Source organism: Kogia breviceps, chromosome 3 (assembly GCF_026419965.1).
Source record: "Kogia breviceps isolate mKogBre1 chromosome 3, mKogBre1 haplotype 1, whole genome shotgun sequence".
Taxonomy (NCBI): domain Eukaryota; kingdom Metazoa; phylum Chordata; class Mammalia; order Artiodactyla; family Physeteridae; genus Kogia; species Kogia breviceps.
In genome coordinates this window covers 102,749,602-102,773,396 of record NC_081312.1, presented here as the reverse complement: position 1 = coordinate 102,773,396, position 23,795 = coordinate 102,749,602, and the positions used below count along the sequence as shown (strand labels likewise).

The 23,795-nt window shown below is 58.9% G+C and overlaps 1 protein-coding gene across 2 annotated transcripts in view; it reads left to right on the top strand.

Moving 5' to 3' along the window:
* CSPG4 (chondroitin sulfate proteoglycan 4) overlaps nucleotides 1-18,464 on the top strand; it is a 35,849-nt gene extending 17,385 nt beyond the window's left edge. For both annotated transcript variants that reach the window (XM_059058873.2, XM_067029380.1), the window contains exons 2-10: nucleotides 1,606-1,769; nucleotides 3,280-6,807; nucleotides 8,222-8,704; nucleotides 9,037-9,213; nucleotides 10,854-11,052; nucleotides 11,132-11,266; nucleotides 11,366-11,532; nucleotides 15,215-15,398; nucleotides 15,722-18,464. In XM_059058873.2, the coding sequence (XP_058914856.1) occupies nucleotides 1,606-1,769; nucleotides 3,280-6,807; nucleotides 8,222-8,704; nucleotides 9,037-9,213; nucleotides 10,854-11,052; nucleotides 11,132-11,266; nucleotides 11,366-11,532; nucleotides 15,215-15,398; nucleotides 15,722-17,550 (6,866 nt within the window). In that variant the 3' untranslated portion in view covers nucleotides 17,551-18,464. The remainder of the gene's footprint in view (nucleotides 1-1,605; nucleotides 1,770-3,279; nucleotides 6,808-8,221; nucleotides 8,705-9,036; nucleotides 9,214-10,853; nucleotides 11,053-11,131; nucleotides 11,267-11,365; nucleotides 11,533-15,214; nucleotides 15,399-15,721) is intronic.
* The last annotated feature ends 5,331 nt before the right edge of the window (nucleotides 18,465-23,795 follow it).

Sequence of the window (23,795 nt, the reverse complement as noted above, 5' to 3'; positions counted from 1 at the left end):
CTGTGGCTGCCCTCAGTTTAGTGTGCTGCGTTTTGTTCTTAAGAATCGATGATCTTGCAGATAAGGCACCCCTGTAGGTGCCTGCCAGCTGCCAGTTCCCTGGTCTGTCCCTCATGGGCACCGAGGTGCCCCGGGCCCGCTGGGCTGTGTCCGCCTGGATGGTTTTGCAGTTCTCCTTTGATTCCTTTAGCTTCCCAAACAAGGCTCTGGTGTTGCCAGCAAGTGCTGGCAAGAGGGGATAAGTAGAAGGGATTTCAGCTCAACCCGGGGGGGGAAGAGCATTATCTTTCTTGGACATCCCTCCATCCCTCCAGGCTGTGTTGGCTACCCTTAGGACATACAAGTCTGGGACTCCTCCAGTGGCTGATGCTACTTCTTCAGGTGCATGTCAGCTGGCTCAGGCTGCCCGGGGACCAGTATGTATATGGCTGGTGCCAGATCATCCTTATCAAGGCCATCAGCCTTTACTCACTCTCACCGGATTTAAGAGAAGCCCAAGGGGGGTGAATCATCTTCGTAACCCATTCCTGTCTCCCCAGCCCTGGATGTCAAGTGGGGAGAGTCAACATTATATTTGGCACTAATCTCCACGAAAGGAATGGACCAGAAATTGTGGCAGCAGGTTAGAGGCCAAGAGAGGCTAATTTGGGGAAACTGCCTGGAGGGGGTGACAACTTAAAAAGAGGAGGTGTCCCTACACAGGGACCACTGACCCTGGGAAACCCCAAATATGACCTCCTGTCTTGGGAGGCCCTCTGGCCTGCCCATCAGGCCGTCATCCCCTCCCAGGCCTTGTCTTCAGCCTCAGACCGAAGCTTGAAGAACTCAGCTCTTGTCTTCCCTGGCTTCCTGGCCATGGTGGAAATAAAGGGGCCGGATCTGACCGCTCACCAGGGGCCTTTAACAGCTAAGCAGCAGGAAGCAATACAGGGTGATGGAGGAAGTTTGGCCCATTTTGGGTCCGGCACTGCACGTGGTCTCCATCTAGCCTCAGAGCCTTTGCTCTTCGATGGACTCAGGCCAACAAGCTGCACACCCCCAGACCCCCAAAGACAGCTGGGAGCATGGCCCAAGAGAGATGCAGGGATGGGTGGGTTGCCTGACTTACCACCACCAGAGCCCAGCTGTGGTCCCAGCCAACCCAGGGGCTACACCATATGGGCACTTAGGAGAAGGAATTTGAGCAGGGATCAGTTTTGGTAGAGGTGGTTCTCCTAGAGCTTCATTCCTGGGGGTTGTGACCATTTCCCTTTGAGCCAGACACAGGATGGAGATTCCTCTGGGGCCCAGGGGAAGAGAGCCAGAGCTGCCAGAGGCCTCGGGCCCCAGAAACCTCTGAGGAAGAGACCTGAGATGCTTGAAATGCTGGGTCTGGCCTCCTTCAGAGCCAGGGTCTGGGCTGGACACAAGGTGAGGCCGTGCCTTCTGGTGCCAGGACCAAGCAGGTGCTGGGACCAGCTGAGGCCGCGGGAGAGCACCACATAGGAGAACCGTGAGGGAGCATCAGCATATACCACACCCTCCCTGCAGCCCCCACTTCCACCCTGAGGCACCTGTCCTCCAGGCAAGGGGCTAAGCTTCACCACAGCTCTCTCTATCACATAGCCTCCTTCTTCGGAGAGAACCACCTGGAGGTGCCTATGGCCATGGCTCTGACTGACATAGACCTACAGCTGGAGTTTTCTACGTCCCAGCCCGAAGCTCTGCTTCTCCTGGCGGCAGGCCCAGCTGACTACCTCCTCCTACAGCTCCACTCTGGACGCCTGCAGGTCAGTGACATCTCCCTGCTGGACTCCTTCTCTAGCTTTGAGTGGCCCCCAACCGGCTGTGTGACCTTGTGGGAGTCACTTTCGCCTTGAGGTCTCACGTTCCCCACTGTGAGATGGACAGAAGCATCCCAGAAGGTGTGACTTCCTCACGAACCAGCTCTGGCCTCCTGCTCTCTAGCCACACTTCTCACCACGAGCCCTAGCCGGTCCTTTGTGTCCTGACCACCCTGGCTGCTTTCAGTTCCCTGCCGTCTTGTGGTCTCTTGCTGCCGGGCTTTTGCTCGCTACACTTCCTCTGCCTGGTGCAAGCCTCACTCATTCCCTGCACCTGCCTAACTCCAGCCTCTCCTTGAAGTCTCAGCATGGGCATCCCTTCCTCACCTGGACTGGGTCCCCTCTCCTGGGTTCCAGCACCCCCATGCACTCCTCTGGCATTGCACCAATCACCCTGATTCACCACTGTCTGTCGATGATGGAACAACCAATACTGCCACAGCTTTCTCAGTTTTCCGTTTCATCCTTCAAGTCACCACAAACTTTATTAGCAAAGAGTCTTCTGGCTCTCTCTTGAGGCTTCCCCCTAACCATGAAGAGTTTGAGAACATGAGGTCTTAGTCCAAATTTGGGGGAGCCATCTGCTTCCACACCCCAGGGGAGAGAGGCCTCTGGTCCTCTCAATCCCTCAGCTGCTTTCAGTCCATCTGATGCTGCCATTGCTTCTCACTGCCACAAGGTGTCACTGTTGAACATGGCCTGGTACAACCTAGCACTGATGCTCTTCCTCCCTGCCAGGTATATTGATGCCACACCCCTAGAAAGGTGTGCCATACGTGGACTCCCAAGGCCATACGTTCTTAGTGCTCTGCTCTGTCAGTTTCCATACTCTGCCACCACCCATTTTACCATCTGGTTGTGGGAACACCACACCAGAGCCAGCTCTGGTGTCAATGTCCTAGGGACAGAACCATGTCTCTCTTCTCTTCCCAAGGACCTCCCCTTGGACAGGTCAAAACACAGAGCATCTGATTGGGCTCCCCATTTCTGAACAGTGAGCCTGGCAGCCTCAGTGACCCCACGGTGTTTTGCTCTACTTAGGGGGACTCATCAGGGGATTCTCAGGTGCCCATTATGCCAGGGGAAGAATCTTCTGTATTCCGAGGTGATTTTTCTAGCACCTCTCACCCAAGGAAAGAGGGGAGACATAAAAGAATTTAGGCTGAATCTCTAGGAAAGCATCTTGCTGTATGACAGGTCTGTGTGGGCAGGGACCACATCGGATTCACATCGGGGTCCCCTGAGCCCATCCAGGCCTGGCACGGAGATCACTTTGGTGAGTGTTTGGGGGATGCGTAAAGAGATGGCAGGAAAGGGAGAGGAGTGGCGTGAGAAGCTTTTGTCCTAGGCCCTCTGCTCTGGGGACCCCAAGTGTGGGGGACCGGTTATGCTTTTACTGCAGAAGTGATGGATTCAGTGTACCTCCCCCATCCCCCATTCCCCCATCTCTCCTCAGGTCAGATTTATCCTGGGCCAGGAGGAGGTGAGGATGCAGACCCTGGAAGAGACACTGCTGAGCGACTCCGTTCCCCACACTGTGGGGCTGACCGTGTCAGACAGCTGGGCCTCGTTGTCAGTCGATGGGCTCCTGAATGCCTCCGCCCAAGTCCAACAGGCCCCCCTGGAGGTCCCCTATGGGCTCTTCCTGGGGGGCACCGGGAGCCTTGGCCTGCCCTACCTGAGCAGAGCCAGCCGACCCCTGCGGGGTTGCCTCCACACAGCCACCCTCAATGGCCGCAGCCTCCTTCGGCCACTGACCCCAGACGTGCCTGAGGGCTGTGCTGAGGAGTTCTCTGCCGGTGATGACGTGGCCATGGGCTTCTCTGGGCCCCACTCACTGGCTGCCTTCCCTGCCTGGGGCACTCGGGATGAAGGCACCCTGGAGTTTACACTCACCACACGGAGCTGGCAGGCGCCGCTGGCCTTCCAGGCAGGGGGCCGGCATGGGGACTTCATCTACGTGGACATATTTGAGGGCCACCTGCGGGCTGTGGTGGAGAAGGGCCAGGGCACCATATTGCTCCACAACAGTGTGCCTGTGGCCGATGGGCAGCCCCACGAGGTCAGTGTCCACATGGACGCTCACAGGCTGGAAATCTCCGTGGACCAGTACCCCACACGTACTTCCAACCGTGGGGTCCTTAGCTACCTAGAGCCACGAGGCAGTCTCCTCCTTGGGGGACTGGATGCAGAGGGCTCTCGCCATCTCCAGGAACACCGCCTGGGCCTGGCTGTCAACGTCTCCCTGCTGGGCTGCCTGGAGGATCTCAGCATCAATGGTCAGAGATGGGGGCTCCGGGAGGCCTTGCTGACTCGCAGCATGGCGGCCGGCTGCAGGCTGGAGGAAGACGAGTACGAGGAGGACGCCTATGGCCCGTACGAAGCTTTCTCCACCCTGGCACCCGAGGCTTGGCCGGCCATGGAGCTGCCTGAGCCCTGCACCCCTGAACCGGGGCTGCCTCCGATCTTTGCCAATTTCACCCAGCTGCTGACTGTCCGCCCGCTGGTGGTGGTGGAGGGCGGCACAGCCTGGCTGGAGTGGCGGCACGTGCAGCCCACGCTGGATCTGAGCAAGGCCGAGCTGCGCAAATCCCAGGTGCTGTTCAGCGTGAGCCGCGGGGCCCGCCACGGCGAGCTAGAGCTGGACATCCCGGGTGCCCGGGCACGGAAAATGTTCACCCTCCTGGACGTGGTGAACCGCAAGGCCCGCTTCGTCCACGATGGCTCCGAGGACACCTCCGACCAGCTGGTGCTCGAGGTGTCGGTGACAGCCCGGGGGCCCGTGCCCTCCTGCCTTCGGAGGGGCCAAACTTATATCCTGCCCATTCAGATAAACCCCATCAACGACCCACCCCGCGTCATCTTCCCGCAAGGCAGCCTCATGGTGATCCTGGAACACACTCAGAAGCTGCTGGGGCCGGAGGTCTTCCAGGCCGATGACCCAGACTCCGCCTGCGAGGGCCTCACCTTCCAGCTCCTTGGTGTCCCCGCCGGCCTCCCCGTGGAGCGCCAAGACCAGCCTGGGGAGCCAGTGACTGAGTTCTCCTGCCAGGAACTGGATGCGGGCAGCCTAGTGTATGTCCACCGTGGCGGGCCCGCCCCGGACCTGACGTTCCGGGTCAGCGACGGGCTGCAAGCCAGCCCCCCGGTCACACTGAAGGTGGTGGCCGTCCGGCCGGCCATTCAGGTCCGCCACAACACGGGGCTGCGCCTGGCCCAGGGCTCCACTGTACCTGTCTTGCCCTCCAACCTGTCGGTTGAGACAAATGCTGTGGGGCAGGATGTGAGTGTGCTGTTCCGACTCACCGGGGCCCTACAGTTTGGGGAGCTGCAGAAGCAGGGAGCGGGCGGGGCGGAGGGCACCGAGTGGAGGGCCACACGGGCCTTCCACCAGCGGGACGTGGAGCAGGGCCGCGTGAGGTACCTGAGCACCGACCCACAGCACCACGCCGAGGACACCATGGAGAACGTGGCCCTGGAGGTGCAGGTGGGCCAGGAGACCCTGAGCAATCTGTCCTTCCCAGTGACAGTCCAGAGAGCCACGGTGTGGCTGCTGCGGCTGGAGCCTCTGCACCCGCAGAACGCCCAGCAGGAGGCCATCACCACAGCCCACCTGGAAGCCACCCTGGAGGAGGCAGGCCCAAACCCCACCACCTTCCACTATGAGGTGGTTGAGGCCCCCAGGAAGGGTAATCTTCAGCTACGGGGCACGCGGCTGTCGGACGGCCAGAGCTTCACCCAGCACGACCTGCAGGCTGGCCGGTTGACTTATGGGGCCACAGCACGTGCCTCAGAGGCAGTCGAGGACTCCTTCCGTTTCCGGGTCACAGCCCCACCACACTTCTCCCCACTCTACACCTTCCCCATCCACATCGGTGGTGATCCGGACGCCCCTGTCCTCACCAACGTCCTCCTCTCGGTGCCTGAGGGCGGCGAGGGCGTCCTCTCTGCTGATCACCTCTTTGTCAAGAGTCTCAACAGTGCCAGCTACCTCTATGAGGTCATGGAGCGGCCCCGCCACGGCAGGTTGGTGTGGCAGGGGGCACAGGACAGTGTCACCGTGGTGACATCCTTCACCAATGAGGACCTGCTGCACCGCCGGCTGGTCTACCAGCATGACGACTCTGAGACCACGGAAGATGACATTCCCTTTGTGGCTACCCGCCAGAGCGAGGGCAGTGGTGATGTGGCCTGGGAGGAGGTACGGGGTGTCTTCCGGGTGGCCATCCAGCCTGTGAATGACCACGCCCCTGTGCAGACCATCAGCCACATCTTCCACGTGGCCCGCGGTGGGCAGCGCCTGCTGACCACCGACGACATGGCCTTCAGCGATGCTGACTCCGGCTTTGCTGATGCTCAGCTGGTGCTGACCCGCAAGGACCTCCTCTTTGGCAGCATTGTGACTGTAGATGAGCCCACCCGGCCCATCTACCGCTTCACCCAGGAGGACCTCAGGAAGAGGCGGGTCCTGTTCGTGCACTCGGGGGCCGACCGCGGCTGGATCCAGCTGCAGGTGTCCGATGGGCAGCACCAGGCCACAGCGCTGCTCGAAGTGCAGGCCTCGGAGCCCTACCTCCGTGTGGCCAATGGCTCCAGCCTTGTGGTCCCTCAAGGAGGCCAGGGCACCATCGACACAGCTGTGCTCCACCTGGACACCAACCTAGATATCCGCAGTGAGGATGAGGTCCACTACCATGTCACAGCCGGCCCACGCTGGGGACGGCTGCTCCGGGGCGGCCAGCCAGTCACAACCTTCTCCCAGCAGGACCTGCTGGATGGGGCCATTCTCTACAGCCACAACGGCAGCCTCAGCCCCCGTGATACCCTGGCTTTCTCTGTGGAGGCAGGGCCTGTGCACACAGATGCTACCCTACAAGTGACCATTGCCCTAGAGGGGCCACTGGCCCCACTGCACCTCGTCCAGAACAAGAAGATCTATGTCTTCCAGGGGGAGGCGGCTGAGATCAGAAGAGACCAGCTGGAGGTAAAGGGCTGAGGGCGTGAACAGGGGTATGGGCCAGGTAAAAGGGATCCTTCCCTCCAGCCTTCATGCCATGCGTGCTTGGATGGTTTGGGATGTGCCTGTGGTGGCTTCTGGGCCAGTGTGTGTATGTGCCTTAGGTATGTATCTGTACCTGTGCATGTTGTATGCCTGAGGGTTTCTGGGGAGTTTATTGTACATACGGCTGCCTATGCGTGTTGTGTGTTCCTCCACATGTCATGTGCACAGATGTACATGCTGTGGCCAACCATTCAAATTCCTGGGCCCCACCCAGACCACAGACTCTGATGTGGAGCCTGAGAATCTGTATTTGAACAAGAGTAGGCTCTCTGGAGGGTTTTAACAGGTACAAACTTTGAGGACTATAGGTCTTGAAGACAGACTTGGTTGCCCCCACCGCCCAGCTCCCATGTCCTCAGTTCATTTTTTTTTTTTTTTTAATTTTTTTTTTTTTTTTTTTGGCTGCATCAGGTCTTAGCTGAGGCACGCAGGACCTTTGCTGCGGCTCGCGGGCTTAGCTGCCCCGAGGCATGTGGGATCTTACTTCCCCAACCAGGAATCAAACCCACATCCTCTGCATTGGAAGGTGGATTCTTAACCACTAGACCACCAGGGAAGTTCCCCATGTCCTCAGTTCTTTTCCCAGACCTCAGACCAGGCCTCAGGGTCTGGAGAGGGCTGCTGACCACCCAGGAACCTCACAGAGCAACAGCAGGCCATCCAGCAGACCCATTGCCTTGCTGTGCAACCTCACACCAGTTGCTTGCCCTCTCTGGGCCTTATTCTCTTACACTGCCAACTTCGGAGCCTCTTGTGGTTCTGGCTGTCTGGACTTTAGGGCAGACTGTGACTAAACATGTCTGGTGTTGGGAAGTCTTCTGCCAGGAGAAGGCAGCATTTGAGCCAGGCTTTGAAGAGTCTGGGATTTAACAACAGAGAACAGGGGGACAGTATTCCAGGCAGAGGGACAGAACAGGAATGTGAGTTTGGCGGTGGTGTATAGCCTTTTATGGCTGGACCATCAGATGAGGAAGCACCTTCCCTCCAGACCCTGGACTGGACTAGGGTCTGCAAGCTGCCTGGGGCCTGTACTCTAGGAGTCTGTGTCGCAGAGAAGGATGGAGCGCCCTCTTGTGGCAGTAGCATGGCAGGGGCAGTCAGTGTGTGTGTGTGTGTGTGTGTGTGTGTGTGTGTGTGTGTGTGTGTGTGTGTGTGTGTGTGTGTGTGTGTGTGTGTGTGTGTATGACATATACATGTCTCTGTCCACACATTTGTGTGTGGTGAGACTGTATGTCCGTGTCACTGAATCTGAGGATGTGTGATTGTGTACATCGCTGAGGGAGTGTGTACCTCAGAGGCTTCAACAACCTCCTTCTGTGACCCCTCTCATAACCAGGCAGCCCAGGAGGCAGTGCCACCGGCAGACATTGTGTTCTCAGTGAAGACCCCGCCAAGCTCTGGCCACCTGGTGATGTTGTCCCACAGCGCCACGGCAGCCGAGCTGCCCAGCCTGGACGCTGTGCACAGCTTCTCCCAGGAGGCAGTGGACGCGGGCAGGGTCCTGTACCTGCACTCCCACCCTGAGGCCTGGAGCGATGTCTTCTCCCTGGATGTATCCTCAGGCCTGGGTGCTCCCCTCCAGGGCATCCACGTGGAGCTGGAGGTGCTGCCCGCTGCCATCCCACTGGAGGCGCTGAACTTCAGCGTCCCCGAGGGCGGCACCCGCACGCTGGCCCCTCCACTGCTCCGCATCACTGGGCCCTACTTCCCCACGCTGCCGGGCCTTGACCTGCAGGTGCTGGAGCCACCCCAGCATGGGGTCCTGCAGAGAAAGGAAGGACGTCAAGACAGGACCCTCAGCACCTTCTCCTGGAGAGAGGTATGGTCAGGGAGGCCCAGGGTGCAGCCCAGATCTGGGGGCAGGGTCTGGGGGTATGCACAGATAGGAGACGGGAGCCCACATTTACAGAGCACCTCATCTCATCCTCCCTCACTGGCAGAGAGAGGTGAATGTCCCCATTTCCTCCACTCCTTCATTCCTTAGCTCTGGGAGAAATGATTGTCCCCATTGCCACCTGCAGAAACTGAAGCTCTGGAGGAGTCAATCTCCTCCTGCACCCAAAGGCAGGGCATGAAACGTGCTGGGCCTGAGACCCACCATGGGTCTCAGGCCTGCTGGGGCATGACCTCTAGCCCTGGGCCTGCCTGCAGGTGGAACAGCAGCTGATTCTCTATGTGCATGATGGGAGCGAGACGCTGGCGGACAGTTTCGTCCTAGTGGCTAATGCCTCAGAGATGGACCGCCAGAGCCATCCCGTGACCTTCAGCATCACGGTCCTGCCTGTCAACGACCAACCCCCCGTCCTCACCACAAACACAGGCCTGAAGGTGAGAGCATTCTAGGACCACCTCCCACCTCCCCTCCCAGAGAGAGACCAGCACATATCTCCCCCTCTGTGAGCCTCAGTTTCCTCCTCTGTAAAATGGGGATCCTGCCACATGCCTCACTGGGTTATTGGGAAAAGAGAAGAGCGACTGCACTGAAAATAGAACACAGGTGTGGGGCTTTATTACTGGACACTTATAAGTGCAATAGATGGCCTTGTGAATGGACATGCTTGGTCCTGCTGTTCCCTGGACTCACCCTCAGCAGGAAGCTTTTTCCATGGCTCAGGACCAGGACTCCTGACGAAAAGCTCTTTCAGACCCTTAAGAGTGGACTCCAGCTCCTCTCCACTCCCACCACCAGCAGGTGAAGGCCACCGCTTGGCTTGCCAAAATCCCCTGCCTCTTACACTACTGCAGAGTAATGGTGCCCCCATCCAGCAGAGGTGGAAGTTGAGGCCCAGAAAGGTGACAAAACTTCTGCAGGGTCACAGTAGAAGTTACTGGTGGAACAGGAAGGGTGTGGCTTGACCAGGGCCACACAGCAGCGTAGCATATGGGCAGGGCCTTGAATGCTGACTTCTAGAGTATGGACTCTGGGTCAGCAGCAGCCCTGGAAGGTTTCAAAAGAGGGCTGACTTAGGCTGTCTGTGACATGGGGCTCTGGGAATCTTTGGTGGTGTAGGATGTGCCTGTGGGGAGCAGCCTCGTGGTGGGGAGGCCAGCAGAGGTTAGGTTTCAGGCTAAGGGCTGCCCTGGGACCACAGTCGGATGGTGCTGTGTAGCACTTCAGCCACCAGGTGGTGCTGTCCACCGTGTTTGTGCCAGGAGCCCTGTGCTAAAGCCCGGCATCTATGCCTTGCCGCCTTCTTTCCAGAGCTCTGGCTGAGGTCAGCCTTGGGCTGGGGGAGGGAATCCCAGGGGGCTCAGTTTTCCAGGTATGGGAGCCCCTCCCCAGTACTGCTCATAAGTTGCTGACCCAGCAGGACCTGTAACAGGACCCTTGGAACAGGAACAGGATCCTGCCCTGCTCGCAGGTGGGAGGCTGAAGAGGGGCTCCCCTTCACTCTGAGCATGGGGAGGAGCTGCCTGCCCCCAGGAAGCCTTCACCCACCTGCCTGGGGGCTCGTGATTGCACTGGAAACACCTGGGCCCCCATCCCAGTGCTGCTTCAGTGCTGCAAGACACTGGCCTCTCCAGCTCACCAAGCCTCCCACCCCATCCCTCACCAGGAAAGGGAGCCCATTTCTAAGTATCCTGGGCAGACAAAAATCACGATTCCCATCGTGTGCCAGCCCCTGCCCAGATTCACCACGGAGGGTCTGAAGGGAGACCCCTGCCCTGCCAGTGAGCCATATTAAGCAGCACTTTGGGTCAGCGTTGGGGATCTCTGGGGAGGGGGTGAGAGCCGGGGTCTTCTTGGGGTTCGTGAGCTGGCCTTGATGAACAAGCAGGACTAGAGCAGGGGGCCTGGGCGTGGGAGCCCTGGGCCAACAGGGGAAGATGAATGGGGTGGAGGGCCCTTTGTGCAGGGGAGCCCAGATGGGAGTGTGGTTGGAGCCCTGATGGTGGCCCCAGGGCCAGGGAGGAAAGAAGTGGGTAAGCTTGGTGGGGGCAGAACCTTCACACTCTTGTATCCCCAGATGTGGGAGGGGGCCACTGTGCCCATCCCTCCAGAGGCCCTTAGGGGCACAGACAGAGACTCGGGCCCCGAGGACCTGGTCTACACCCTTGAGGAGCCCAGCAATGGACAGGTGGTGCTGCGGACAGCGCCGGGCACCAAGGTCCACAGCTTCACCCAGGCCCAGCTCGACGGCGGGCTCGTGCTGTTCTCACACAGAGGTGGGTGCCGAGAGGTGGGGGTGCCCCGAGGATGGGCGCCGGCATGGGCCAGTGAGACCCAACTCCACGCTTGTCCTAGGAGCCCCGGACGGAGGCTTCCGCTTCGTTCTATCTGATGGCGAGCATACTTCCACTGGACACTTCTTCCGGGTGACGGCCCAGAAGCAGCTGCTCCTCTCACTGGAGGGCAGCCAGACGCTGACCATCTGCCCAGGTGGGTGTGCCATGCCAGGGGCAGGCTGCCTCCCCAGCAGTCACAGGCCTTGCCCGGCCTCCTGGTCAGAGGCTGACAGTCCCCTTGTGCCTCTCGCAGGGTCCATCCAGCCACTCAGCAGCCAGAGCCTGCGAGCCAGTTCCAGCACAGGCATCGACCCCCACCACCTGTTCTACAGTGTGGTACGGGGGCCTCGGCTTGGCCGGCTATTCCACACGCAGCAGGGCAGCACTGGGGAGGCCCTGCGGAATTTCACTCAGGCAGAGGTAAGGACCACTCTCTACAGCCACCGCTTAGACTCCATCCAGCCTCGAGTGGCCCACTCTTCCCCTGGACACACATGTAGACACGGGTACCAGCTCCAGCCTTGCTGGCAGCCACTCCCTGGGCCTGCCATGGTCCAGGTTCTGCATGCCCCGCCCTCCAGGAGCTACCAGGCTGGTAGGGCAGATGGGGCTTAGTGTTCCAGTGGGAGGAAGAAGGATGCGGGAAGTCAGGGCTATAGGGTCCCAGGGCAGTGATCAGGTTCTGGGGCTTGGCTTCCAGAAGGAACTGCAGTTGGACCCTAGGGGTCTGGAAAAGGCACACTGCATAGGGGACCCTAGACAACCCAGTGGCTGGTGAGGGGCAGTGTTTGGTCTGGAGGGAATAGAGTTTGAGATAAAGGCAGCTGTTGGGTTTGTGGGCAGAGGTGTGAGCCTGGGGCTCAGGTCAAGAGCCAGCAAGAAGCAGAGTGGGTCCTGAAAGCAGACGAGTGGACAGAAGCAGCTGAGTAAGTCAAGTTGGGAGTGAAGCTGCCATCCATCCATCATGGCAGCTTCAGGACACAGCTATCCCAGAGCACAGCAGAGGCCACCAGTGAAAACTGGAACTCTCAGCCATGGGAAGAGGCAGACCGCTAGGCTGCCTCTGCTGGGATCACAGAGCTCTCTGTGCTAACTGCCAGTGGGGCCAGTAGCCATCACTTAAATTAAGGCCCCTTCTAAGTGCAGGAGGTACCAAGCATTCCAGGGCAGCCTTGGTTCTCCCTGAAGGCTGAGTGGGGCAGTGGTAGTCTTTCAGGCATGGGGAAGGAAGTAACTTTAACGAGGGTGGGAAGATTTCTCAGGTCGCTGACATCAACATCCCCCAGGCCTGGGTTCTCTGTTCTCCCAGCTTCTGCCATGGCTCCCGTCCTGCCCCTCCCCACAATGAAATATGGAGCAGGCTGCAGCGGCTGTGCACCCTGAATCCCTGGGAGGCTTTGTCATCGGATGCCCAGGAAGGGGGAGGGAACAGGATGAGCCCTTCAGGCCCCTCCCCCACCCTGCAGTGCTTCCCTCACACCCCGGCAATCTGAAGGACTGAATTGAATGGCCACCAGGGGGCCAGGCTGGCAGCGCCACCCAGGGAAGCTGGGAGGAGGCTTCGTGGCAGACACACCCTCCCCCCTTGGAGAAGTGGGCAGGGCAGGCCTGGGTGGTATCTGACAGTGCAACTGTGCCACAGTACTCTGATGTGGGTAGGGCAGGGACCAGGTGTCTCCATTTTACAGATAAGGAAACAGGCTCACGAAGGTCAGGTGACTCTATTTAGAGCCGAAGCAAAACCGGGGCTATGCCTTCGGACTGCTAGTCCAACATTCTTTGACCAAAGGACACTACTGATTCCCAGAGGTCAGGGACCCCTCCCCACCTTGCCTGTGACTTACCTCATCCCCAGCCAGACACCTCCCACCTACAAGTAGCTCCTGTACCCAGGCATCCAGGCTCTCACCCCCACTCCTGAGGGTCTCCATTTCCTTGCTGCCCACCCGTCAGCCTGAGCCAGAGGTTACAGCTGGCAGTCCTTGCAGGCCACAGCTGGCCCACAGATGTGTTTTATTTGGCCCACACATGCATTTAATATTTTAAAATTGGGGGATCTCACACACACCAAAAAAACCCAAAACCCTGATTTCCGTTTCTTAAAAGGCCTGTGTTCCCTCTTCCGGCCCATCAGCTGAAGAGCAGCTACCCCTTTGACTGGGCTCTGCTCCCCTCCTCGACCATGCAGAGCTCCCCACTTCACCACAACCCCACTGCTCCTAGAATCTCCTGCACACTGTGACCCCAGTCAGCTTCCATCTCACTATTGCATAAGTCTTGTTTTTCTGAGAGAAGGAAAATAGTTCCCTGTGTCTCCTAAAAGGGGAAAACAGAAGATAAGCCAAGAGGACACATTGGGATTAGAAAGGGGAGGGAACGAATTTCTTGATGCAAGTGGAGACTATTCCTTGGTGTTTAACACGCAGGCAGACGGGCCTTGAGAACAGTGGGTGTGGCTGGAGTGGAGTTGCCATGGGAGGAGTTGGAGGAGGTGAGGTCATGGGTAACAGGGTCACATGGGGTCTTTGAAGCCAAATGGTGGTGAGCCATTGCACTGTCTGAGCAAGAGAGACAGAACCTGACTTAACATTTTTTTGTTTTGTTTTGTTTTGTTTTGTTTTTTTCCCCGGTATGCGGGCCTCACACTGTTGGTGGCCTCTCCCGTTGCGGAGCACAGGCTCCAGAAGCACAGGCTCAGCGGCCATGGCCCACGGGCCCAGCCGCTCTGCGGCACGTGGGATCCTCCCGGACCGGGGCACGAACCCACGTCCCCTGCACTGGCAGGCAGACTCTCAACCACTGCGCCACCAGGGAAGCCCTGACTTAACGTTTTTAAAGACTCACTCTGACTTTTGCATTAAGGACAAACTGTAGAGGGGGGTGGAGCAGGGGCCAAAGCCAGGACACATTTAAGAAGCTCTTGTGGTAATCCAGGCCAGAGATGATGGTGTGTGAGAGGAGGAGAGGAATCAGGGGTGACTCCAGGGTGTGGGGCCTGAGCCACTGGAAGAACAGAGCTGTGGCCTCTGGAGTGGGAAGGCTGGGAGAGGCGGGGCGGGTCAGGGATTGTCTGGGACATGGTGAGTTTGAGATGTCCCTCAGACATCCTCGAGGAGCTGCCCAGGAAGCAGGTGGCTACGAGCCTGGAGTTCAGGAGAGCACAGCCCGGGCTGGAGATACAAATAAGGGGGTCATCTCATGGCTGGCATTTGAGGACATGAGACCCACCAAGAGCACATGGGCAGTGCCTGTAGATAGAGTCTCAAGGCCAAGCCACAGACATTGCGGAGAAGGGGAGGGACCAGTCAGAGCATCTGTGAAGAAGTGACTAGTGAGGCTGGAGGAAAACCAAGGGAGCAGAACTTCCTGTAAGCCATCGGGTGGGCTGGGGGAAGGAATGCTCAATTGTGGCCAGTGCCTCTGAGAACCAGCCGCTGGGTCCAGCAACACAGAGGCCATCGTGCCCTTGGTGACAACAGGAGTAGAAGCCTGGGTGGAGTGCACTTGAGACAGCATGGGGTAGAGTATAGACTATTCTTTTTGGATTTTTGCTGCAAAGAAGAGCAAAAATGTGGGAGGTGGAACAAATGTTGGTGTAAAAAGTGAAGTCAAGAGAAGTTTCTTCTTTAAGGTGGGCAGATAGCATAGTTGCATAACTATGGGAATAATCCATTTGGGGGGAAATTGATACCATGGGAGAAAGACAGGAGATGGTAGAAGCAGTGTCTTCAGTAAGGAAGAGGGTAAGGGATTTCATGCAAAAGGGGAAAGACCTGCTGTCAAGAGAAGCATGGATAGAGCATTGCTTTTCCCGGGGGCTCAGAGGTTTGAGGTGACTTGCCCAAGGTGGCAGAGCTGGGATTTGACACAGGCATCTGACTCTAGAGCCTGGCTCTTCACTGTCACGTGACTGTTTTCTGGTGACCCACTGAGTTGGTGAGGGAGAGCATGGGCTACAGACTTAGAGCGAGGCACAGTGGAGAGATCCTCCAGGGAGGCTGGGCTCCTCCAGAGAGGCTGTCAGGGAGACCCAAGTGCCCAATGCTCCTGGGCACCATGGGCTGGACCTGCCTCTCGTCCCAGTAATGGGCTCTCCCCGCAGGTATATGCTGGGAATGTTCTATATGAGCACGAGATGCCCCCTGAGCCCTTCTGGGAGGCCCATGACACCCTGGAGCTCCGGCTGTCCTCACCGCCTGCCCCCGACATGGCCGCCACCCTTGCTGTGACTGTGTCTTTTGAAGCTACCTGTCCCCAGCGCCCCAGCCGCCTCTGGAAGAACAAAGGTGAACAGCACGGTGGGATGGCAACGTTGGGGGGGCAGGGGGCGGACACTGGGAGAGGCCCAGATAGGAGGGGACACAAGGCCAAGGTCAGCAGCTCATGTCAACTCCCAGGACCTGGTAAATTACAGGGAGGGTGGGCAGGTGGGGAGGCATTGAGGTCAGAAGGAGGGACACGATCCTGGTCCTCCTGGGACCCTGAGCCCCAACCTGGGGTACCTGGTCTGAGGGGGAAGGGACAAACCTGGCCTTGGGGACGCTGGTCTGAGGGTCCATGGCTCTCCCCTCAGTGTACGGGACCTTCATAGCCTGTGTCCCACCCCCAGGTCTCTGGGTCTCGGAAGGCCAGCGGGCCGAAATCACCACAGCCACCCTCGATGCCTCCAACTTCCTGGCCAGCGTTCCGGCCCCCCGGCGCTCAGAGCACGATGTGCTCTTCCAGATCACACAGTTCCCCCAGTGGGGCCAGCTGTTGCTGTCCCAGGAGCCCCTCCACACCGGGCGGCCCCACTTCCTGCAGTCTGAGCTGGCCGCAGGGCAGCTGGTGTACACCCACGGCGGCGGGGGCACCCAGCAGGATGGCTTCCGATTCCGTGCCCACCTCCAGGGGCCCGCGGGGGCCTCCGTGCTGGGACCCCAGACCTCAGAGGCTTTCGCCATCACAGTGCGGGATGTGAACGAGCGGCCGCCTCAGCCGCAGACCTCCGTCCCGCTCCGGCTCACCCGGGGCTCCCGCAGCCCCGTCTCCCGGGCCCAGCTGAGCGTGGTGGACCCAGACTCGGCTCCGGGAGAGATCGAGTACAGGGTGCAGCGGGCCCCACACAATGGCTTCCTGAGCCTGGCAGGGGCCAGCCCGGGGCCTGTGACCTGCTTCACCCAGGCCGACGTGGATGCAGGGCGGCTGGCCTTTGTGGCCAATGGGAGCAGCGTGGTGGGCATCTTCCAGCTGAGTGTGTCTGATGGGGCCAGCCCGCCCCTGCCCATGTCCCTGGCCGTGGACGTCTTGCCCTCGGCCATTGAGGTGCAGCTGCGGGCACCCCTAGAGGTGCCCCAAGCTTTAGGGCGCTCCTCCCTGAGCCGGCAGCAGCTCCAGGTGGTTTCCGATCGGGAGGAGGCAGACGCAGCCTACCGCCTCACCCAGGGGCCCCGGTATGGGCATCTCCTGGTGGGCGGGCAGCCTGCCACAGCCTTCAGCCAGTTCCAGGTAGACCAGGGCGAAGTGGTCTTTGCTTTCACCAGCTTCTCCTCCTCTCACGACCAGTTCAGCATCCTGGCACTGGCCAGGGGTGCCAACGCATCCGCCACGGTGAATGTCACCGTGAGGGCTCTGCTGCGTGTGTGGACAGGTGGGCCGTGGCCCCAGGGTGCCACCCTACGCCTGGACCCCACTGTCTTAGATGCGGGCGAGCTGGCCAACCGCACAGGCAGTGTGCCGCGTTTCCGGCTCCTTGCGGGACCCCGGCATGGCCGCGTGGTCCGCGTGCCCCGGGCCAGGACAGAGCCCAGGGGCGGCCAGCTTGTGGAGCAGTTCACCCAGCAGGACCTTGAGGATGGGAGGCTGGGGCTGGAGGTGGGCAGGCCGGAGGGTAGCTCTCCTGGACCTGCAGGCGACAGTCTCACTCTGGAGCTGTGGGCAAGGGGTGTCCCTCCTGCTGTGGCCTCACTGGACTTTGCCACGGAGCCTTACAATGCCGCCCGGCCCTACAGAGTGGCCCTGCTCAGTCTGCCTGCTCGGACAGAAGCATGGGAGCCAGGGAGCAGCACCCCCACTGGTGAGCCAGGCCTGGTGGCCTCCAGCCCCGTGCCCACCGTGGCCAGGGGGCACTTCCTGGGCTTTCTCGAGGCCAACATGTTCAGCATCATCGTCCCCGTGTGCCTGGTCCTCCTGCTTCTGGCACTCATGGTGCCTCTGCTCTTCTACCTCCGCAAACGCAACAAGACGGGCAAGCACAACGTCCAGGTGCTGACTGCCAAGCCCCGAAATGGCCTGGCCGGCGACGCGGAGACCTTCCGCAAGATGGAGCCAGGCCAGGCCATCCCCCTCACAGCGGTGCCTGGCCAGGGGGCCCCGCCGGAGGGGCAGCCTGACCCAGAGCTGCTGCAGTTCTGCCGGACATCCAACCCTGCCCTCAAGAACGGCCAGTACTGGGTGTGAGGTCTGGCCTGGGCCCAGATGCTGATGGGGCCAGGGACAGGCTTGCTCAGGCCCTGGCCCCATTGCTCCCATGCCCTGGTGCTGTCTGAGTATCCCCAGAGCCAGAGAGCCCTGGGGACACCAGGGGTGGAGGGTGCTGAGAGGAAGCGCCAGGGGTCCAGGACCAAGTGGAGTCAAGAGCTGTAACCTCCCCAGCTCACTCTGAGCCAGGAGAACTGCAAGGGGCCAAGGGCAGAGGCAGGCTTGGAGTCAGTCCCCTGCCCTGGAGCTAGAGTGGGCTGTCAAAACCAGGGCCACTTCCTAGATGGTCAGGACTCTGGGTCCTGGGTCTGTGACCTTGGGTAAGTCACACCTGACCCAGCCTGCTAAGAAGGCAAGGAGAAGAAAGGAAAGGGAGGGACAGATGGGGATTCCTGGCTTTTCCACTCCAAGCCAGGTCTGTCCTCATCTCTGCCCCAGAACTGAGAGGAAGACTTTTTCCCTTGGTTTTTTAGGGAGATGGTATTTCCTGGAGCAGAGGGCAGGAGGAGAGAGCCCTTCCACTCTCTAGAAGGCATAAGCTAGTGGAATAATGTATCCAGGGTGTAAGGTGGGTGGGTTGCTCTGGGATGAGTTTATTTAAGGGGCATTGCAAGGAAGCTATTTAACATGGTGCTGAGCTAGCCCAGACTGGTGGAGCCCCTGGGGTGAGGAATAGAGGAGGGTCTGAGGCCAGCTGACTCCCAGGGCCCCACCTTGATGTGCTGGTAGCTGGACAAGCATGGGTCTGTGGCCCCATAGTGGGCTGGGCTGGGGAGCGTACAGGGTCTCAGGCCACGGGCCCCTGCAGTGCCTGTGCTCCCCTGAGGACTGGGGCGGGTACTTGGGGGCACTCGGTTCCACGGGGCCTGGATAAATGGTGCTTCTGGATAAGAGGTTCTGGACAGCGCGTGTTGTTTGTCTGACCATGCACTGGGCCCTTGGCCACACTAGCCTGCACTCCACCAGTGTAGGCCATCCCGCCAGACCTCAGCCTCCAGGAGAGATGGGGCCCGAATTCCCACTTGCGGCCACACCGCGCGGCTTGCAGGATCTCAGTTCCCTGACCAGGGATTGAACCTGGGCCACGGCAGTGAAAGCCTGGAATCCTAACCACTAGGCCACCAGGGTCTGTTCCTCTCCATTCATCTCTCAAGAGGTTGGAGCAGCAAAGATGAGGAGAGAGGGAGACTTGGGGATCCCAAGGCTGGGGGCAGAGGGGGACCACCAGAGGTGCCTTCCCTCAGCTCCCTGGAGAGTTTCACAAGGAAGATTTCTGCTGGTCTTTACTCTTCCAACAAGAGGGCCAAGACTGCTGCTTCTCAAAGGCAGAGCAAGCTGCAAGGGTTCTGAAAAGTCAGCTGTCCCTGTACGTGGCCCAAGAGTCCATCATGTAGTCAGCGATGGATTTGAGACACAGCATCCTCAGAAGGCCCTCGATGAGTTGCCGAGGAGCCACCACTCTCTGGTCCTTTCCCTCTAGAGGGTTTCCCAGGGTCATGGGCAATGGAGACAGAGTCTGGGTCCGAGGGAATACCCCAAACCCTGGAAGCAGTTTGAAGTCCTCAGAAGAAAAGCCGCAGGAGAGCCGTCTGAGCTCTGGGGGGAGGTGGGAGGGGGTAGCTGGGGCCTGAGCACGGCTGCGTTGGAGGTGGAGAGCAGTGGCCAGGCTTTGGCAGCTGAGCGGCATCACCTCTTCCTTGTGCTCAACATCTGTAACACCTGAACCAGGAGTTAGGGCTAGAGAGAAGATTCCCTCTCCCCATGGCGCTGCCCCTGGACTGCCCCTCCCCACAATGCCTTTCGCATTTCAGCATCCAGCCTCCTAGAGCCTCCCCCACTCTCAGAAGTTGCGGGGAGGAAACCCAGAATCCTGGTAGATCACTGCCGGAAGGGCCCCCAGAGAACCAAGAGGGGACTGAGAAAGAGGAAGAGGCTTGTCCAGAGTCTTGCACAGCAAGGCAACCATAGAGTAGACCAGACCCCTGAGGCACAGCCAACTCCTGTTGCCACACTGAAAGCCTCCCCCTCGTGGAAGGTGGCCAGGACCCATAAGTGGGGGGCTCTGCAGAGATCCCTCCATACCCAGAGCTCGCAATCCTGGCCCCAGCTTCCTTTTCAAGCCTGGTCTCCACAGCACACCCCAGGGCAGCCTCATCCAGAGGCCCTGCCAAGGGCATCTCCACGCCACACCCCACATTCTGCCCAGCTTCTCCTGGGAACTCGAGGCTGCATCCTCAGGGCCCTGATATCTAGGGCCAGTCTCCACGCAGGGCAACGACCAGTTTCCCTGAGAGTGTAAGCCGAGACGAGGGTGACAGACCTGCCAGGCAGGATCTGGCCTCAGCTCAGGTTTCTCCAGAGGCCTGATGACACCTTCTCTGCTCACACAGCCTGGCCTGTCCTGCCTCCGGTGAGCTGGCACGGGCTGACACTGATCCGGCCCCACCAAGCCTGGGCTGGACAGTGGGCAGGACCTGGGAGAGGGTCTTTCACTGGGACACCAACCTCGGAACCCATTCTAAATGTGGGGCCTCAATTTATTAGGTAAATCCCTTGCAGATTATAGATATACACCCCAGGCTTAAGGAGGTTGCCACCCACCTTACGAAATAACTCACCATTCGTTCCTTTAAGGCGCTGGTTCCTCCCAGGCACTGAGGATAGGAGCCAACCTGTGCACAAGTGCTCAGGAATGTCCAGGAACCTCTGACCCTCTTACACACACACACACACACACACACACACACACACACAATGTGTACTTGTGCTCACAGCTGTGCACTTTCAGACCTTCAGAAACACAACACAAAGATAAATAATTTCCGATGTAATTCATATGCACACACACACAGGTGCACCTACAAACTTCAGAGTTAAGTGCTCCTTGCCTATGGCCCTCCCACAGTCCCAGGAGCTGGCCACGTTGAGCCAAGGGCCAGGATGTCCTGCCCATCACCAGACCCAAGTTGACATCAGCAGAGCTGGGAAGTAACCCCACAGTAGGGAGGATGGTGAAGGGGGTGTGGGGAACAGAGTAGGGGTTGCCAGAGGAGCCCAGATCCCCAGGTCCCCAGCTTGGAAACCCTGCCCACCACCCTCAATGATTTAGCCTCTTGGGTACTAAACATGGGGTTCCTTTTGAGCCCCTCTCCTCATGCTATGAGCTGGCCCTTTAAGTGGAGTTGCTATGGCAGCTGTGGAACCCATAGAGCTGGAACCATTGTCCTCCAATAGGAAGCAAGAGAAATCCTCCTCCTCCTCCTCCTCCTCCCCCCACAACCAACCACTCCTGACCAGTGGGAACTGCCAGGGGTGCTAGCATCTTCCTCTGGGCCCTGAAGATTCCAGATTGTAAACTGATAGAGGTACCTGGGCAACCCCCCCCCGAATTCTCTCTTTGGGTCTCCTGGTCTCCTGTTTTTGGGGGTTTTTTTTGCTGTCAGTGGCTTTTATTGGAGTTTGGCACGGTTCCTGCCCTCGTGGGGCTCACAGTCTGGTGGGAGGGACAGGTGTACAGACAGGAAGTTATGACAGTGCAGTTTGGCATGGAGCAAACATGGGGCTCTGTGTAAGCAGCTGTCCCTACTCTTAACCAAGAGGAACACAGGGAGTTCATGCAGTGCCGTCAGTAATCTAACCACCATAATAACACAGCTGCCCTTCATGAGGGCTCCTCCAGCCGGGCACCACACCTTTGGTCACTGGGTCCTGATGCTGCTGCCACTGGATGTGTTAGGGGTATACGTAGCATCCAGGCTATCCTCCGAGGGGTGCTGCAGCACCTGGGGTTGGCAGCAGTGGGGAGCTCATACTGCCCGGGGCCGAGGAGTCAGAGTTTGCAGAACTTGGAGGCCACGCTGCGCTCGCTGGAGAGTTGGGGTACACGGATGATGTCAGAAGTGAAGGAGCCCCGGCAAGTGAGTGGAGCCAAGATGGAGGCCAGACGTGCTGGACCCCTCTCTCCACAACCCCTGTCCCATCCTAGGTCCTCTCATAGTTAATACCATCCCTGGGTAGTTACCGCTAGGATTAGTCAGGCATTTTTGGCAAGGGCATTTGGTGCCAAAAATGCTGTGGCAGATGCAGATAGAAATTTACCCGGCCCTTCCTGAAGAACCCCAGACATGCGAATGAGTAACTACCACACCATGTATGCCCTAACCCAGCGGCATGAGCTCGCTGGTGCGGGGAAGCCCAGAGTAGGAGGGCAGCTGGTTCTGGCTGCTTCCTTCTCCCATTACAGAGTGTCAGGCCTTTCCGTGGAAGGAGCAGCAGGGGCTAATGTCAAGCATGACCAACCTACCTCCTGCTCACATTTCCATTCTCAGTGCAATGAGGTACAGTATTTAACTGATAGCTGCTGTCCTCATAAAATATGCCAACTCCTCAGAGAGCCCCCTGTGGCCACCAGGATAACTGGTGGGTTGTGCTTCACATTTCAGATGTCCTAAGAGCCCCTAAAGACAAAAGCAGCCCTTGATTAAGTCAACCAGTGGCCAAGAAGGAATTTTCTACCCAAACGCAGCCTCAGCTGGGAGCTGGAAGAGCTTCCCAGGGTCCCCAACATGGGAACTGCCAGCTCTGGTAGCCCAGAGCCTAGAGCTAAACCCAAGGCTTCCTTCTGATGCCTTGTAAGTTCACAGAGGGCTCAAGTGTCAGTCCTGAAGCCCAAATGAGATGGGTTGTCTGTCCTTGAAGCAGAGGAGGGTGAGGCCGGCAGCCAGGTCCGATCCAGTGGGGAGGGTCTGCAGGGAGTTGTCCACTCCCACCCTTACCTCCCAAAGACAGGTCCCTGGACAATACAGCAGCTCCCTTAACCCTGCCTTCTGCAATCCAGCTGGTCCTTCCCTCCCTGGCCCCTCCCTGCCTGCAGAGGGAGGGACTAAGGGAGGTGTCCAGCCAAGGTCCCTTGTCAGTGCATTGGGTGTCCCCCCAGGGCAGAGCAGCAGCAGCCAGCAGAGGAGTGGAGAAGCTGCTGTATGGCCCAGGCCTGATCAAGAAGGGAAGACGGGCCTCCCAGAGCTCTCTATCCTGCAGAGGGTGGGGAGCAAGAGAGGCTGGACAGAGGCTGCCAAGCTGTCCCTTCTGCCCCCCCAAAACAAATGCTGGCTGTGACCCCCAGCCTATGTGCTGCCCTGGTACTGGGAGTGCCTTTGGGTCACCCAACTCCCCTCCCCTCCAAGGTTGCTGAGGGCCCCAAGCCTGGCAAAGACCTCAGCCCTCTGTACCTTGTAGTAAACATAGTTCAATGCTGTGTGCTCCCTTGGGGCAGTGTCCAGCCGGCCCAGTGCTAGGCATGTAGACATGATTGGGAAACATCTATTGCCAGAATGTAGCCCCTTCCTTCCCGCAGGCCCAGAAGGTCTCTAACCACCAGTCCCACCCAGACTTCCTTTCCCGCCTTCCCTCATCCCCCAGGAGGGCAGGCAAGGCTCCCTACTGCTGATATGGCCCCCATCCAGAGCCCAGGCAGACGTTAAGTTTCTAAGGAGCCTGTTTCACTCTGTCCCTTCTCGCTTCTCTGTCTCTCCACACCAACCCATGGCTCCCTCCCATCCAGACACCTGGGGTCTATCTGCTCTGACCCCCATGGGCAGAACATTTTGACCACATCAAATGTGGAAGCCCACCACAGATAGAGTCAAAGTGGATTAAATAGGGCAGGAGCGGGGATACCACCCAGAACCCCTCCTACTCAGCCTCTCCCTGCTTCTCCAGCCCCTTCTCAGAAACCCCTGTGCCAGCTGCTTTAACCACCTGATCCCAGCCTCTATGGGCAAGGAGTAGAGCTGAGCCAAGGATGGCCCCCCTCTCCCCTACCCACAGGACCCTCTGCATTTAACTTGGGAGCTTGGAGTCCCAACCTTAGAGGAGTGACTTGCCACCATCACACAGCAATTCACTGGCAGAGCTGGGCCTCCTGGGGGCTCAGAACCCCTCCAGATGCCAAGGATGCGTCTCTCAGCAGTGGGATTCCTGGCACCCAGCAAGGCATCGGGGCAAGTGCAGGTGGGCCAGGGCTGCCAGACGTACTGGCCAGGACAGAGACCTCCAAGAACCAGATAGAGGCAGGGGGAGCCCTGCCGGGTCTTGTTGGGGAAGGCGGAGCCTGTTGTAAAGGGCTGTTGAGCAAGCAGGAAGGTAGGCGAGGCTGGCAGACCCTGGGCACTCCTGGAAGGCGGTGACTCAGGCCGGAAGGGCCCTTTCTGAGTCAGCCCTGCTAA